This window comes from Podarcis vaucheri, assembly GCF_965113315.1.
Source record: "Podarcis vaucheri genome assembly, chromosome: 1".
In the NCBI taxonomy this organism is placed as follows: Eukaryota; Metazoa; Chordata; class Lepidosauria; order Squamata; family Lacertidae; genus Podarcis; species Podarcis vaucheri.
In genome coordinates, this window is record NC_138759.1 from 118401264 (window position 1) to 118418240 (window position 16977).

Genomic DNA, 16977 nt, shown 5'->3' on the forward strand with positions numbered 1-16977 from the left:
GCAAAGGAACAACAAATGATTTAATAGTTTGGCAATCTGCTTATTGCTTGTCTATCCTCCTCCTCCTCCAAGGATATCTGAATGTGTGCAAGAAATTGTCATTATTCTGGATCAGCTGAGTGTGTATGAAAACAAACATGCCTTTAAGCCCCCTACCTTTTATCTGGCACATCTTCAGTCGTTGCAATCTCAAAAGCAGTTGCACAATAAAACCTAGCTCACCCTTTTACAGAAGGAGTAAAACTACCATAGGGTCACCATGTGTTTTTACAGGGATGATGTGAAGCAGCTGTCTATTATTTCACTGTGTGTTCACTGCTCAAAGATGCTTCAGGCAGTTGGGGAATCGTTGCTAAGTGTTCTTGCGGAAAAATAAATGTGATGGGTTTCACTTACAAACAGGGGTGACAACTTGAATAAATATGGGGGGGGGCGGATTAGCCCCACTCTGCATAATCTATCACATGACACAGTACACACACACTTTTTGAATGGCAATGCCTATCAACTTTTTGGGTGGGGCCCTCAAATATTTTATGGGTTGGGTCAATGACCCCTTATTCCATCATCATCATCATCATCATCATCATCATAATAATGTGTTTGTTTGTTTATACCCCGCCCATCAAGCTGGGTTTCCCCAGTCACTTTGGGCAGCTGCCAACAGAAATATTAAAACACAATAAAACATCAGACATTTAAAACTTCCCTAAACAGGGCTGCCTTCAGATGTCTTCTAAAAGTCAGATACCGTCATACCTCGAGATAAATACGCTTCAGGTTGTGCCGCTTTCGGGTTGCGCTCCGCGGCGACCCGGAAGTAACGGAGTGCATTACTTCTGGGTTTCACCGCTCACGCATGCACAGATGGTCAAAATGACGTCACGCGCATGCGCGGAAGCGGCAAAACGCAACCCGTGCATGCTCAGACATGCTGTCATATCTTACATTCTGTTTGGGATGCGAACGGGGCTCAGGAACGGATCCCGTTCGCATCCCGAGGTACCACTGTAGTTGTTTATCTCTTTGACATCTGATGGGAGGGCGTTCCACAGGGTGGGTGCCACTACCAAGAAGGCCCCCTGCCTGGTTCCCTGTAACTTTGCTTCTTGCAGCAGGGATGTTAAATTGTTAATATGTGAAAGTAGCAATGATGAAATATTCTTCACTAGGCAACTTGACGTATTTCGAGCCATTTTGGGTTACCACCTGATAGCGGCACACTTACTTGTTAGTAAGCGCCACTGAAGTCAATGGGGATAAGTGTGCATTGAATTGAGGTGCACACACTGTGTATAATCCAGTTTCCTGGTTTAATCAATGTATGTCACAATCAATGTTCAGATATTACTTGCCCTGGAAACTATTTGAGCCAATCAGCTGAGGAACTTGAATGTTTCACTTAATTTTCCCAGCTAAAATGACAAATTTGTAACAATTACGTGTCCAGATGGGACAAATTCAAGTGCTTTAGTTTAACTGGACTTTAGAGCAGGCTGCCCTTTTCATTAATAACTCTGCACCAATCTATCATGGCTTAAAGAATCTTGGAAAGTCTAGTTTGCTGCAGAGAAATTTATTTTAGGGTGCTTCCAGATGACCTGTTTATTGAGCATTCATTTCAATTTGTTTGCAGGGAGGTTAGACAATGTTGTTGTTTTAATGAGCATTCGCTTTGTTTCACTTGCAGGGAGGTTAGACAACGTTGTGTCAAAGCAAGTGTCATCCCACACTTCACAGTGGTTTCCCCATCATTTTCCTTATCTCAAAAAGTCTGATTCTGGAGGGAAGAGGAATTGTTGTACAAAAGCTACAAATCAGGTTTAATTGTGTTACCTGAATTTACTAGTATAAGATTGAATCCCACCCCAAAAATATTAACAGTCTGGAAACGGCTATCCTAGTGACCCTCAACATACGACTATGACTATGTACACAGTATACCTTTAAACTATATTTGTTTGGCCAATAAATAATTTCCAGTTAATCTCATGCTGGAGATTGGTCCTTGTGAATCCAGATTTGACTCATCCAGGCAAGAATCTCTTTAGTTGGTGAGTTGCCAGACACAACAACTCACCAGGTACACACTGCGTCACTGAGTTCTTTATTCACAACTATTTCACAAAGGCAGAAACTAAGGTAAGGAAGGGAACAACTGATTAGGGCAGTGGAGAAGGTAAATGATTGCATCTTACTAAGATACTCAGAGTAGAGCCGCTAAAGTCATGACTAACTTAAATCCATTGTTTACAGTGAGTCTACTCTGCGTAGATGCAGATATACCTTTGTCATCTTGTTACTTATATAGTGTTACATTATAGAGTACTCTAATGTAGCACTAAGTAACAAGTCTCAACTTGTAGGTCAAGTGTGTCTGGAGAAGCTCAGACCTCTGTCATGGGAGACCCCAAGGTTCTGGTCATCCCATCTATCTCTCTGTTCTCATCTTTCTCTTCTTCTACCTTTGTTATATACTGAGCTGAATTCTAGAACAATAGGATCCATAATGCAGCAGTCTGATTGGTCCCCAGGAGCCACCCAATCCAGCTCCAGGTGGAAGTGAATCAGTGACCTGACTGGCCTGCAGGAGCAGCAAATCAGGCTCCTGGATGAAGTGAATCAGCAACCTGATTGGCCTGCAGGAGCAGCCAATCAGGCTTCTGGAGGAGGTGAATCTGCAACCTGATTGGCCTACAGGAGCAGCCTGGAATTAGCCAATCATACCGGGCCCGTTGTGTAAATAATGTATATAGCTAGACGTTTAGGGGAAAGTTTCATTCATTGCTACTATGAGCTGAATAAAGAGCATGAAATTCACACTCACCTCTGAGTACCGTGGTACCTCGGGTTAGGACTTAATTCGTTCTGGAGGTCCGTTCTTAACCCGAAACTGTTCTTAACTTGAGGTACCACTTTAGCTAATGGGGCCTCCCGCCACCACGCGATTTCTGTTCTCATCCTGAAGCAAAGTTCTTAACCCGAGGTTCTATTTCTGGGTTAGCAGAGTCTGTAACCTGAAGCGTCTGTAACCTGAAGCATCTGTAACCCGAGCTACCACTGTATATTTCAACCTTCTTTTTTCTTTGTCTGCTGCCCATCAGCCCATCCATTTGCTTGTTCTATCTCTCCCTGTTTTTTGCTTCCAATTGTTTGGCTCATAGGTTTATTGCTGAAGCAAATTATGACAACTCTCAGAGGATGGTCCCCACTCTAGCCGGTGTCGTGGTAGAAAGGACCTTCTGCTTCTGTACTAAAAAGAAATGCCGTTCTCTGCATGTGCAGATGTGAAACGTGGTTTTATATAAGGCTGCTTCAGTGTTTATACAAGTGGAAACTTACAGTATATTCCCATCACTGGAAAAGTGTTGCAGTTAGAACAGGTACTTAGTACTACAATTCAATCCTCTTGTGCTGGCAAAACATCTAGGAGGGAAGGCCTATTTCTTTATCTCTATAAGCTCAATTGCCACTGATATTTCCTAAAGGCTGGAAGCTCACAGATCATTGGGTTGTTTCGGGGGGGGAGGGTCTAAATGTTTTGTTGTCTTTTAATGTGAAAATATATGCACTTCTCCATACCTAAAATGTTCCCCTGGTATTCAGAAACCACAACCTCATTACTTATTTGCCCTGTTACATTTCCATAACAATAGGCACTCAGTCACTCAAGTTTGCTATTAAAACACATTATGTTTGGAGGTAAGATCTAGTGATACAAATGGAACGTACTTTTGCAGGAGCATGCTTATTGTTTCTATGCTCCTGGCCTGCATTTCTCACTTCATCTAGTGGCCAGATTGCTTTACTAAATTATCTATAATCTTCAGGCATCCCTAATTATCATTTTGAGTCTATTCTTATCTAGAGTGTCCTTGATTCTGTATAACATAGGAGAGTGATCTGGTAAGATATAAGAAAGCTGTAACATAAAAGAGCTTTTTTAAAAAAGAGCGTCTGGGGAGGGGAAGTAAGACCAAAAAACTAGACGTTATAGACTTATAAACATGAGAATCAAGAGGTGTTAAGAACTCACGGAGATGATGGCAGAAGCCTTTTCTGTGAGTTCCGATTCCATTGAGAATTCTGAGCCAGGCTTTCATTCCTTGCAGCATAACCTACAACCTGCTTCCAATTGTTTGGCATCGGTAGAACATATGCGGCACCCAACTGCTGGGCTTAATGTTGTATGAATTGAATGCTAGACCCTTATCTATCATTTATTTGTCTCATGTGTATATGCCCATATATATTACAGACATTTTTTATTTAATTATTCAGGAATTGGCACATGAGTTGCATTATCTCATTCCTCTGGGTCCCCCTCACTGACAGAATAATGCAAAGGAGCCGTAGCTAACACTTATACTCTTTGGGTTGTTCATCAGGAAATAAGGCCTCATTAAACTGCCTGTATCACACAGCAAGAAATTATCCTTAAGGAGTGCCTGGCATCGAAAGCCTCTCTCATCCCTTATCCCTTCACCGGCTGCTGTAAGAAAAGTTGCGCGGCTCAGTCATAATTTACAGGCAAGTCTCAATATTTGGGCTGTGTCATTTTGATGGATATAGAGCTGTCCCCACTACAAGGTCAACATGTGTATCTGTTTATTCGGGGAAATATATGGCACGAGGGAGAGAGAGCAGCGTGTCAGAAGGCTCTTTCTCAGTTTGAGGCTTCCTTCTCTGCTTACTGGGTGGCCTTTGGCAAATTCCTGTATTATAGCTTTCCCTTCTTTCTCCGAAACGTAAAATGGGAATAATGGCAACCTTACTCTACGAAGATGTACAAAATGAAGTCTGTGCAACAGTCTCAGTAAAGGTGGTACAGTGGTACAGACGCTTCAGGTTACAGACTCCGCTAACCCAGAAATAGTACCTTGGGTTAAGAACTTTGCTTCAGGATGAGAACAGAAATCACGCAGCGGCAGCAGGAGGCCCCATTAGCCAAAGTGGTACCTCAGGTTAAGAACAGTTTCAGGTTAAGAACAGACCTCCAGAATGAATTAAGTTCTTAACCCGAGGTACCACTGTATATAATAGTCACAGTCAAGAAATAGGCCCTTCTGCACAAAACAATTGAAATGAACAGGAACTCCAAGGAAGAACTGTCTGAGCTCGCCAAGTTTTACTGGCTATCAGTTCTCAGTTTTGTCCATTTTATTTCACCATAAGGGAGAGTGGAAGGCTGCAGTCCTATGCATATCTACTTGGAAGTGAGTCCCACGGAGGGACTTCCTTCAGTGTAGAAATGAATGGGTTTCCACTCTTGGTCTGAGAGCTGGCCCATGATAGCCCACTACTGATAACGTGTCTACTATGTTCTTGCGCTATTTCCATTCAATGGTGCTTGTGCAAAAGAATAGCCATGCTAGGTAAAGGTAAAGGGACCCCTGACCATTAGGTCCAGTCGTGGCCGACTCTGGGGTTGTGGCACTCATCTCACTTTATTGGCCAAGGGAGCCGGCATACAGCTTCCGGGTCATGTGGCCAGCATGACTAAGCCGCTTCTGGCGAACCAGAGCAGCGCACAGAAACGCCATTTACCTTCCCGCCGGAGCGATACCTATTTATCTACTTGCACTTTGACATGCTTTCGAACTGCTAGGTTGGCAGGAGCAGGGACTGAGCAACGGGAGCTCACCCTGTTGCGGGGATTCGAACCGCCAGCCTTCTAATCAGCAAGCCCTAGGCTCTGTGGTTTAACCCACAGGGCCACCCGTGTCCCAATAGCCATGCTAGTAGGTGATAATTGTAGTTATTAGACTCCAGCAGCATCTGAATGGTACCACATTAGCTTCCCCACTTATTATTAATATTATTTCTACAGTTCTGTTAATTATTTATTTTTTAAGCTTCTTTGATTAGAAATTATAATATTGATTTCATGATGCATCCTTTTTTCATTATTACTACTATTATTATTGATGATGATGATGATATTAATCACAGAGTAAAACCCAGTGAAATCAATGAGCTTGAATAACTTGGGTTTACTCTGAATATGACTAATGTTGGAGATCATCCTTTTTTGTATTTAAATTGCCTGTCGCTGTTTCACTATGTTCTTGTTCATTTGATATGTTCATATGGATATATTGACTAACCTGTCATTTACCTTACTTGTGCTTTATTATTGTTGTGACCTGCTTTGAACTCAACTTTCTTCTTGGAAGAACAGCACACAAAAATCAAAACAAATCATCATTTGGCAAAAGATGTATATATGAGCCATAAAAGTGGCAAGATAAGAGCATCCCAATGGATCTTCGAAGCTTAAAGCAATCATTTTCAAAGAATATTGTTAGAATGTTTATAATACATGAATTTCTGAGTGGTTTTGGAGACTTGAGACTGGTCTATAGAAAAGCAGAGAGGAAGCAACACAGAGATTTCCCAATGCTCCCCAACCATTATCTCTAGATACCAGGAAGGCAGGAAGAGCATCATTCTGTCCTTAGGTCTATTCAGCTATTAATCAATTCAACAGAAACTCCACAGATTCCAATTATAATAATTTTCTTACTGTGTGGAAGTCACCTAACAAAGTGCTCAGCAACTGTCAATGACTCCTGGACTCTAGAACCTGCAATGACTTCTAGCCATTCTCTGGCTGAAAGCCAATTGTTACCTGATTGTAACTTCCACAACAGCCTGTCCACTGCTGGAAACAAGACACTGGGCTGCACGGTCCATTAATCTGATCCAACACAGCTCTTCTGTTTGAGGGATGTCAAATTTCCCAGCTAACCTAACACTAAGCCAGTTGAAACACATTTACAAAGCACTAATGAAGCACTTCTCTGTGGGCCACAACACTGAGCATAAAGAAATTCCTCTTATTTCATTGGGACTTGTTCCAAAGTGTGTGCTTATGACTGTAGCCTTAGTGTGGGGCGGGGGTTAAGTGCTTCAGAGCTTCTGGAAGCAGAGTGCTTCAATGGGCACTCTGGAGAACCAGCTCTCCCATCCTGCCTTGAGGTCAAAGAGTGAAGAAAGATACCCTCAGGGTAATAGGAAATTGCCTAGAGTCTAGAGTGGCTGTAGGCAACTGTGAGCAGCTGATCAGGTGGGCATTTTGTAGGGAGCTACAGTGCTGCATGCCGTTCTCCCGTTCTCATAACCTTCTTTGTGCCTATGTGTCTTCCACTTGGGAACCATAAAGGCAAAAAACAGTAAGGTGAATCAAATGGGAAAAAACCAAGCAAGGGATTCATTGAGCCACTGGGCAAATAGCAAACCAAGACTAATCCAGGGTATTTTGCCAGCCCATAAGGGGCGCGGGTGGCGCTGTGGGTTAAACCACTGAGCCTCTTGGGCTTGCCGATCAGAAGGTTGGCGGTTCGAATCCCCGCGACGGGGTGAGCTCCCGTTGTTTGGTCCCTGCTCCTGCCAACCTAGCAGTTTGAAAGCACCTCAAAGTGCAAGTAGGTGTTTCCATGTGCTGCTCTGGTTCGCCAGAGGCGGCTTAATCATGCTGTCCCCATGACCTGGAAGCTGTCTGCAGACAAACGTCGGCTCCCTCGGCCTATAGAGCGAGATGAGCACACAACCCCAGAGTCGGTCACGACTGGACCTAATGGGCAGGGGTCCCTTTACCTTTAAAGATGTGCCATGTATGAACATATGAAGCTGTCAGGCCATTGGTCCATATAGTTCAGTGTTGTTGACGCTGAGTGGAAGCAGCTTTCTGGGGTTTCAGAAAGGGGTCTTTCCCAGCCTCACCTGGTGATACTAAGAATTCTACCCTGAGCTCCATGAACTCCCAAGACCCCTCTCAGTTCTTCAGAGTGCATCGTGCTGCATCAGCATTCCTAACAATATTGCCCCCCTAAGCAACTGCTTGAGCTCTTTATGCAGTTAGGCAGGCCCTGGCCAAGGAGTATTGAAGTGAATCCAAACATCTCAGCACTCTCCTGCTTTGTCATTGTTCCATTGTGAGGTACCTACCAAACCATTTTCAATAGGTCTGCTGTAGCATTGTGGTAACTGGGCTTTTAAGCAGTTGCAGAGAAACAAAATGAGGAATGTGCTGGCTGTACAGCCTGTCACACGGTGAACCCCTTTCAGTTACATACCCTCCAACATTTCTGCGATGAAAACAGGGACATCCCATTCCATAATGATAATTTTACTATTTAAACCCCACACATCTTACTGGGCTGCCCTAGCCACTCTGAGCAGTACAATATTTAACTAACTCAGGTTCTGCCCTCAACATAAATCCTGGCTATGCCTATGTCACAAAATCCTATATTTGTAGAGTGGGAAGAGTTAACCTTTAAAGTAGAACAAGACACTTCATTTGTGTAGCAATTTTATTTTATTTCATCAGTTTTATATCCCATAATGTAAATACAATCATAAAACTTTTTTAAAAACAAAACCAAACAGCATTATCATCCACAGTTCGAAGACAAGAAGCAGCAGAGTCAGTAATAATACCCACTATATCCCAAAGTCCTGAGCAAATAAAATAGTTTTCAGATTACACCTCTATACTGCTAGTACAGGGCACAGTCGGATTTCACTCCTACTGGGAGAGTCAGAGACACCCCATCATTGTCATCATGGCCATGAAGTCCTGCCCTGGACAAGTCAAGGCCATCCCAACACGGACAGTGAAGTCTCCCAATAGGATCCTCCAAAACCACATTGTAAACTACCTCCTGTGGGGGCAGTGGGAGGGGGAGTACACTAACAGCACCATTGTTTTCTTACCCAGCACCAAATGCAGACCCTCACACCCAGCTCCCAAGTCGGCAGATTTCCTGATGAAGAAGATGGAAGCTCTATGTATTGATTGCAATATCCCACCTCCCAGCCCTCCAGTCTGCACAGATGGGGTACTGAATATCAAGCTGGGCAAAGCTGGGTCAAGTCCACCCCCCCCCAAAAAAAGTTGGCCACCCAAGTCTCTGTAATGCAGCCAAATCGGCCCCTTAACCCCCTGTCATCTTGCAACTAAGTGAGATCTTACTGTGGACTGGCCAGGAGACACCAGAAGCAACGACAGAGAGAAAGGCAGGATGAGATTTTGACTAAACATTAGGAAGAACTTTAGGATGGCCTCTTTGACGGTGGAACGGACAACCTCAGAAGGTGGTGGATGCTCCTTAAGTGGTGGTTATTTTTTTGAAGACAGAGGTAGATGGTCACCTGCCAGCAATTCTTGCATTGTAGGGGGTTGGATGAGCCTTGCTGCCCCCTATCAGTGCTATGATTTTATGTGGGGCAAGATAGAGAGGGCAACAGGCTTAGCCCGTTTGCTGCCCCTATCCCCGTGCGGAGAGTACTTCACTTATCTTGACATCTGAGCTCAAGCCAGCACCTTTACTCCCGAGGCTCCACGATTGGGCTTATACTCCAATGCTTTTTCCACCTGTGCTCCTCTCATAGGCTTGCATTCAGAAATACAGGCAGGAGAGGGAGCCCACCCCCTCCCTTCTCTCGCATGAACTCTGTTTGACCCCTCTTCCTTCAAGGGCCTAAGACGGCATGAAAGCAGCCGTATATTTTACAATATATTCCACTGCACATTAAAGCCCTTTTTCTTGCTGCATTTAGGCAGACATCGCGCGGGCTCTTTGTCTGCTCTTTGCCTCTCCCAGCGATCAGAATGATCAGGTTGTGCTCCAGGATTTTCCCTAAATTAAAACAAAGGCAACGGTATACGGTGTCTGTAATTTCAAATTTGAAGCTGAAGTCTTAAGCTAGAGGCAACGCGAACCTGAACGAGGTTTCTCAGAAGCAATTATTTAATAATAATAATAATAATAATAATAATAATAATAATAATAATAATAATAATAATATCTGGCTGGGTCGCTCCAGACACTCTGTGAGGCTCCCAACACGTATAAAAACATAATATAACGTCAAGCATTAAAAATTAAGTTAAATGGGTACGTTTAGGATTGCAGCCGTACTCGATGGTGCCCTCTCCGAACACAGTAAGACAAACTTCTCCATAATTTGCTTAGGATCGCGCTGTGCGTGTGACTATAAGTAGCAGTCAGATCATCCGACCTCTTTCCAGAAAAGGTTGTGCGCCAGCTTTTTCTTGCTATAGTTTTTCTTGCTATAGAAAAGGTTCCAAGGAACTAAGGCAATGGGGTGTGAAAGATCGAAGAGCTTCCAGGTGTGACTGGCCTCCAGCCATGGGCGTACCCAGGATTTTTGTTGGGGGGCAGAACCTCAGATTTGTATTGGTTTTGATTGATTTAGGGGCGGCGGCAGCCCCCTGCCCGCCCCCCCCCGGCTGCGCCCATGCCTTCAGCAGCAGCGGAGCAACGGATTCCACTGTGGTGCCCCAGATGCGGCCGAGTCTGCTCAAGTTTACTCGGAAGTAAGTGCCAAGCGGATCCGCTTGGACCTACTTCCGCTGCGACTGCAAGCCTGTGCCAAGATACTTGGATTTGAGTTTTTTTTTCTAATGGTTTGGAAACAGGTTAGTGACAGCCAGCGTTAATATCCAATAATTTGGACTTCCTTACACGAGGCATGAGTCGTAAGATCCGTTCCCTTGGGGGGCAGACCTTAGTGCCCCCCCAAAGGAACATTGCCATCTCCCAAAGCCCTGGAATGGGAACCCAGGGACCCCTTGAAAACCTGAGAGTCTGGCATGGCTCCTTCTTTTAAAAAATGACTAGCATTCAGTTGTTGATGCACAGATGCCTTTAGAAATCATCATCATCATCATCAACAACAACAACAACGGTATAACTAAACGACATATATAAATGGGTTCCCAGTCAAACCTTATTCTTAGATTTCACTTTTTCTTAAAGTCATGGTCTTCATTTAAAAGGGTTTACAACAGGATCCGATCCCCACCCCCACTTTACATGTTTACCTGAGACACAATGTTTTATTCGCGTTCATCAGTCATGGGTTTGCTTCCCCCAAAGTATTAAGGCAGGATACATTATTTAACTGACACCGCCCTATATTCATACACAAAGAGAAGTGGGGGGGGGAGAGGCTGCAGATCCTAACCCCGTTACCTGGTAGTAACCTCCATTGACTCCAATAAGACTTACTTCTGAGTAGACATGGTTAGGATTACTCTGCGATTTATCTTCGAATTCCTAAGGGGCAATGTCGAAGACTTTGTACTAAATCAAGTGGCCAATATCGTAACCAGAAGGTCTTTACCAGGACACCAGTTTAAGATTACCCTAGTCTAGGAGTTACCTGGAAGTTATAATCCTTACTCCTCAGCTCCCCGTGCCAACTTTGGTTGTTATTCCACAACTTTCTTTTCCACTTCTTTTTATCACACGAAGGATCGCCATGAAAAACTAAAATAGGCCTCGCGAGAAGTTGTTGTTAAAGGAATGGAAGAAAGAACCTCGCGGGCTATTTGAGGAACTATAAAGAGAAGTTCTTTGTTTTGAGAAACCAGCTGAAAACTTAATTAAGAGAAGCATTTTGCTGAGCCAACACAAAACCAAAAGCAAAAGCAAAGAGTGACAATCAATGGAAAGGTAGTCCATCCATCTCAGAATCTCTTTGCTTTGCTACATAACATTCAAGAAACTGCATTTATTAATGAAAAATTAAAACCAGTATTTATATTAAAAAACAAAAAAACCGGCACGACATTACTTACACTGGAAACCCCATCTTAAGCCAACGTGCTTAATTGAAAGCCTCACTTGGTTGCGCCGGATGTTTCCAGAGAGCACAGATTTGTTTAGAACCACAGCCGAGCCCTCCAAAGCAAAAGGAATTCAAGTCACCCACCACTGCTTTCTAGCTAATGATTGCGTTTACATGCAGGCACCTCGAAGCAGCAGCACTGGGGAGCCCTGGAGTATTTCAAAAGACATTTCGAACCAAGGCCTAACGTTTAAAAAGGAAAGTTTTTCAAAGGCGAGAGAGCAGCCCTTTTATGAAACACATGGCTCTCCATCTTTGGTTTCTTTTGTACAATACACACACACCCACACACCCACACACACCCTTGGGTTCTTTCCAAAACACATACCAAAAAAAAGGAAAACACAAAGATTCAAAACAATCAGAGGTCCAGCTGAGCAAGCCTAAGATCTTCTGCCCGTAGTCTTTCCCACGAGACTTCCTCGTGAGTAAGCAAGCCTAAGGTCAAATAAGCTCAGCAAGGCCAATCACAAAGTTTAGCAGCACACAGCGGCCTAAGAGCAGCTTTCCCTGAAATGCAAATAAATAAAATGTAAACAAGTCAGACGGTGCCATTTGTGCCTTGAGCGAGTTCTGCGTAAAAGCAGCAAATGTCCTTCATCCTACACGTGATAAAGCCAGCCTTTTCCCCCAAGGGGAGTGCAACAACAACATCAGTGCAATGATTGTCTTTCTAAATAAAACAAAGCAATCCCCTCGTCTTAGAATGTGCACGATTTAACACCATTCAGAGCTTTCCGATTTATTTGGAGTTTTTGTTGTTGCTTAATTCTCTTGAGTCTTTTCAGCCTCCTGCTGTTCCTAACGCCTCTCTGCGTTTCCACAGCCGTCAGGGCGAGCCCTTGGCTGGAGAAGAGGGAGCAGAACGCATCGCTGGCTGTGTCGGACTCGACTCCGAGGGGGGGCTGTGAAAAGGCACCGCAGCGCAAGGGACGACCATCCCTTCCCGCTCCCTTTTCTTCTGTTTCATCCTCCGATTCTGGAACCAGATCTTCACTTGAGTGTCATTGAGGCCCAGGGATTTGGCGATCTCCACGCGCCGGGCCCGGGTAAGGTACTTGTTGAAGTGGAACTCTTTCTCCAGCTCCGTGAGTTGCTTGGTGCTGAAATTGGTCCGGACGGCACTGGGAGGGCTGGGAGATCCATAGGTGGAGAGCTTGCCTGCTATGGGGTAAGAAGAGAGTTGAACTGTTAGGGAATTAATGCCCAAATCATGGGACCTGGCGCTGGTTCTAACCACACAGCGTCTGAACGCACCCAGGTCTGTTGATTAGAGCGTAGTGCTGATAACGCCAAAGTTTGCAGGTTCGATCCCCGTATGGGACAGCTGCATATTCCTGCACTGCAGGGGGTTGGGCTAGATGATCCTCAGGGTCCCTCCCAACTCTACAATTTTATGAAACCCGGATTAACTTATGCGGAAGAACCGCCACGTGTGATTGTTTTAACTTCAAAGTCAATGTGGCTTGACAAAGTGGGGATACGCACCGTGCGCCACGTCCATTGAACATGAATTATGTTAAGCAATAAGAACCCCCACCCCCAACGCGTTTCCTGGCTTTCAACCAGCTGCTCTTCCAAAGATATGCGCTTAGGGTCGCAGCCTTAGAAGCAGGTAGATGGAAGCGATCCAAGTTCAGGAAAGGCTGTTTTACATCGGGGGGAAAGGAATCCCCAGGTCCATGCTTTACGAGGGTTTGAACAAGTTTCCTTTCATTTCCCGCCAGATCTTAAAACCCTTTCCCACTGAATGGAAGAAAAGTACCGTCAACATCAGCAGAACTTGTTTCCAGAATGGAAGATTGCACAGGTACTTGGGAGTAAGCCCTACGAAGTTCAGTGGGGCTCACTTCCGAGTTAACCAGCGCAGAACCAGGAGGGAGGGGCGCGAGGTGGGACGTGTCGGTTTCAGACTCAGAACCCAGGACCCAAGGATGACAACTTGAATAAAATATTGGTGGCCCAAGTAAGCCCTGCCCCGCGTAACAAAACGTGGCGCGCATACACCATTTTAATAGCAATGCCCATTAACTTTGGGGGAAGAAGGGACTCTTAAGAGTTGCCTCCTACGCTAGGACCCGAGTATTGGACAGCCCACAGCTCACTTGGCGCGCCCAAGGCGCGACACTTACTTTTCGGGGGCGCGTTCCTCTTGACTTTCATCCACTCGAACGTGCTGAGCGCGATCCGGGAGCCGGCCTTGACGCAGAAGTCCGAGGAAGGGGGCGGCGGGGGCGGCGCATCCTTGGCGCAAGGCTGGAAGGTGTCGCTTAGCGCGCCGTAGTCCACTTGGAGGTAAGCGCTGCCGCCGCCGCCACCACTACCCGCAAAGATAGACGTGGTGGCGTAGTGGAGGGGAGCGCCGGCCTCGTCTGGGCCGCCGGGGGCCGCGTAAGGCGCCTCGGGCCGCAGCAAGCTGTACTCTGCCGCCGCAAAAGCGCTGCGCGCCAGGGCGCAAGGCGCCAGCTGTTGCTGCGGTTGCGCCGAGCGCGGGGAGAAGTCCGGCAAGCTTCCTGCCGCCGGCGTGGGGTAGGCGCCTTCCCCGCCTGCGGACAGGGGACAGGGCGGCCGCAGAGCCACGCCACCGGGCTCGGAGCTCCCGAATTTGGTCGCCAAGCTCAAACCATCTCCGCCCCGCGCGAGATACTCCAGGAAGGAGTTCATGGCGGGTCCCTGAGCAAGCGGAGAGCGCGCCGGAGAAGGGGCAGCAGGGCGACTAGGAGGCAGCCACGGCGCCCGCTGCGCTCTCTGGACCACCTCCTCCTCCCTCAACCATGGTAAAGCCGGCTGGGAGGGTAAATAAGTGCCCTAATATAGAGCCAGGGGAGCTGGCACGTGCTCGCCTGCTGGCCAATGGGAGCCGCGCGTTAGGCGCGCGACCTGGGATGCAGCCGGCCCGTCCCGGGCATCACCAGCCACAACTTTGCCAACGGAGAAGATGATGCAGGAAGCAGCAGCAGCAGCAGCAGCGATGTGGGCGGGGGCGCAGGGAGGTGCCTAGTCATGCCTAAGCCTCCGAGGAGGGTTAGGGACCCAGAGAGAGAGAGAGAGATCCCGGTAAGTGTGGTAAGAGATCCGTTTCTCTCACTAGCGCTGGAATGAGGTTGCTTTTACGGAGAGGGGACTCTGACCAAAGTTTGACTTTGTGCAAACGGGATCACCACCCGAGTCCATCGGGCGAGCCTTCTCAGCATAGGGATAAGGCGCTGGGAGAAGGGATAAGGCGCGCGCGAAGGGCAAGGAGGGCTGGGAAGCAGCTGGGAGGGAGGGTAACTAACTAGTCCGCTTCCATTAAGCATCTCGCCCACCCCACTCCAAGAATGAATGGAAGAGTGCCCGTGTTCAGGCTCCAAGCCAGAGGTTATTCTAGGCTGGAAAATAAGTGAGAACCAGTCTGGTGTTAAGTTTAGGCGCGGGGAGAGAAAGAGGTCCCCTTGACCTGAAAGTAGATGTTAGTGAACTCTACATAACTTGCTTTCAGGGTTAGGAAGGGATTAACAGACAGAATCCTCTCTTTATCCGCTTGCCTTGGCCAAATCGCTGTGGTCTCAACATCTGACAGTAATGGTTATGAAATAAAATATTAATTTAAAAAGTGGGACTTTAATCCTGTTTAATGCTCACTGATGAATTTAGGCGCACCTAATAGGGTCGGGGCTCTAAGAACTGCTATTGCAATCATTTATCTTCTCCACCCCATAGGAACCAACTCTTAGAGGCTGAGGTCCCTTCGTGTCCGCCCGCCCCCTAAAACAGTTGAGGGGACCGGGCCCCCAAAGTTGATGGGCATTGTCATTCAGGTGCGTGCGCCCCATGATGAACGCCGTGATTATGTAGGGCGGGGCTTACCGGACCCACCCCCTCAATATTTCATTCAAGTTGGCACCGCTGCCCCAGCTACACACACACACACACATCTTTTGACACTGTTCTCAGGGAGTCCTCTATGATGAGCGAAAGGCTGAATAGTTTGTTTTGTGCCACCTCTGGCTTCGCTTCCCAAAGAGCGGATAACAAATAACCTCAGCTCGGGGTTCCTCGAGGCTACAGTCTTCTTTACGCGCACCGACTTGGGAGTCAACCTGAAGTTCTTGGAACTGCTTTCCTCAACTGCGCTGAGCCAATTCTCCAGCAATTGCTTCCTCACTCCAGTTTGGGGCGGGGAGCTCCAAACCTGGGCGCGCTCCCGCACTGCTGCCGCCTTCCATCCTGTCCTGCCCTGCCAAAGACGTGTAAGCTCTCGTCCTGCCAGGCTGGACATTAAGACGGGACTCGAGGTTCTTCCGGAACATAATATAGCAGGTGCTTCCACGCTGCAGCAGCTGTAGTTCAAAGGGGAGTGGGGTGGGCGAAGATCTCCACTCAGTCTAAAGTCCTCGGTCCTCCCTGTCTTGATGTGAACGGCAGCACTGTGGTTTCCAGTGAAACTAAGTTATTGGAATGAGGGTGGTTCGCTGCAACCTTTTCCTTCTGTCTTTGCTCCAAGAACTGAAGCACATCATCTCTCTCTCTCCCCCCCCCCCGGTGCGCTTTCGAATGACTCTTTGAGCTAGGCTAAAAAGCATCCGGAAGCCAAAACAGACCAGGATGGTGTCAACAATGCGCGCTACTGTACGCAGCAGCTATTAATGGTCCTCGGGCAGCCAGTAAGTGCTCTGTGGGTCTTTGCAAGTGAATCTGAGGCCTCGCGATGTTAATGGGATTCCTTGTTTCCCTTGATAATAATAACAGCCTTGTTGCTTTAATGATTGCTTTCAGTTGGCATAGTAGAAGAGAAAGGAAGTGGGCTTACAAATGGCGAATTTTTTCCTCCCTCCCCGTTTTTTGTTGTTGTTGTTGTTTTTTGGCGGGGGAGGGGAGGCAGGCAGGGGTATTTTCCTGCTGCAGCAGAAAATTACTCCCCTCCCACCCAAAGGTTCAGATGATCATCCTGATTTGTTTCTAAACAATAACAAAGTACTGGCTTTTCAAAGCATAATTCTGATGATGTCTAACTTCTACTTTGGAGGTGTGTTTGAATCCAGGTGTCTATGCAAGAAGTGTGGGAATGTTCAGGGAGGCAGGAGAGGATATATTGTTTAATAATATCCTTCCCAACTTGTGTTAGCAAGTTCTATAATTTAGCAGAGTAACATTCCCTTTTTAAACTTACACAGCGGGTAACTTGTTGCCAGGTTTGCTTAAGTCTCTAAAATAAGTTTCCTGGTAATTCCCTTTTATTCCCTCCTAAAAAGAATAGACACGACACAGTCTTGTTATAAAATAGTTTACTCACACATTCTGTTCACAGATGGATCCCAGAAGGCAGACATA

General features: G+C 46.4%; 1 protein-coding gene across 2 annotated transcripts; it reads right to left on the minus strand.

Annotated features, from left to right (window-relative positions):
• Positions 1-9837: 9837 nt before the first annotated feature.
• On the minus strand, positions 9838-14619 carry HOXD1 (homeobox D1). Of its 2 annotated transcripts, none has more exons than XM_082236317.1 (2): positions 13797-14619; positions 9838-12828 (listed from the first exon to the last, which is right to left on the minus strand). In XM_082236317.1, exons 1-2 carry the CDS (start codon positions 14326-14328, stop codon positions 12494-12496), a joined length of 867 nt encoding a protein of 288 aa, XP_082092443.1. In that variant the 5' UTR covers positions 14329-14619; the 3' UTR covers positions 9838-12493. The 2 variants fall into 2 exon arrangements, with proteins under 2 accessions (XP_082092443.1, XP_082092444.1); XM_082236318.1 differs by having other exon boundaries at positions 12492-12825.
• Positions 14620-16977: the final 2358 nt, after the last annotated feature.

Coding starts and splice junctions, on each gene's coding strand:
- HOXD1 (XM_082236317.1), bottom strand. CDS start 14,328: ATGAACTCCTTCCTGGAGTATCTCGCGCGGGGCGGAGATGGTTTGAGC. Junction 12,829..13,796: donor GAGGAACGCGCCCCCGAAAA/GTAAGTGTCGCG, acceptor CTTACCCCATAG/CAGGCAAGCTCTCCACCTAT.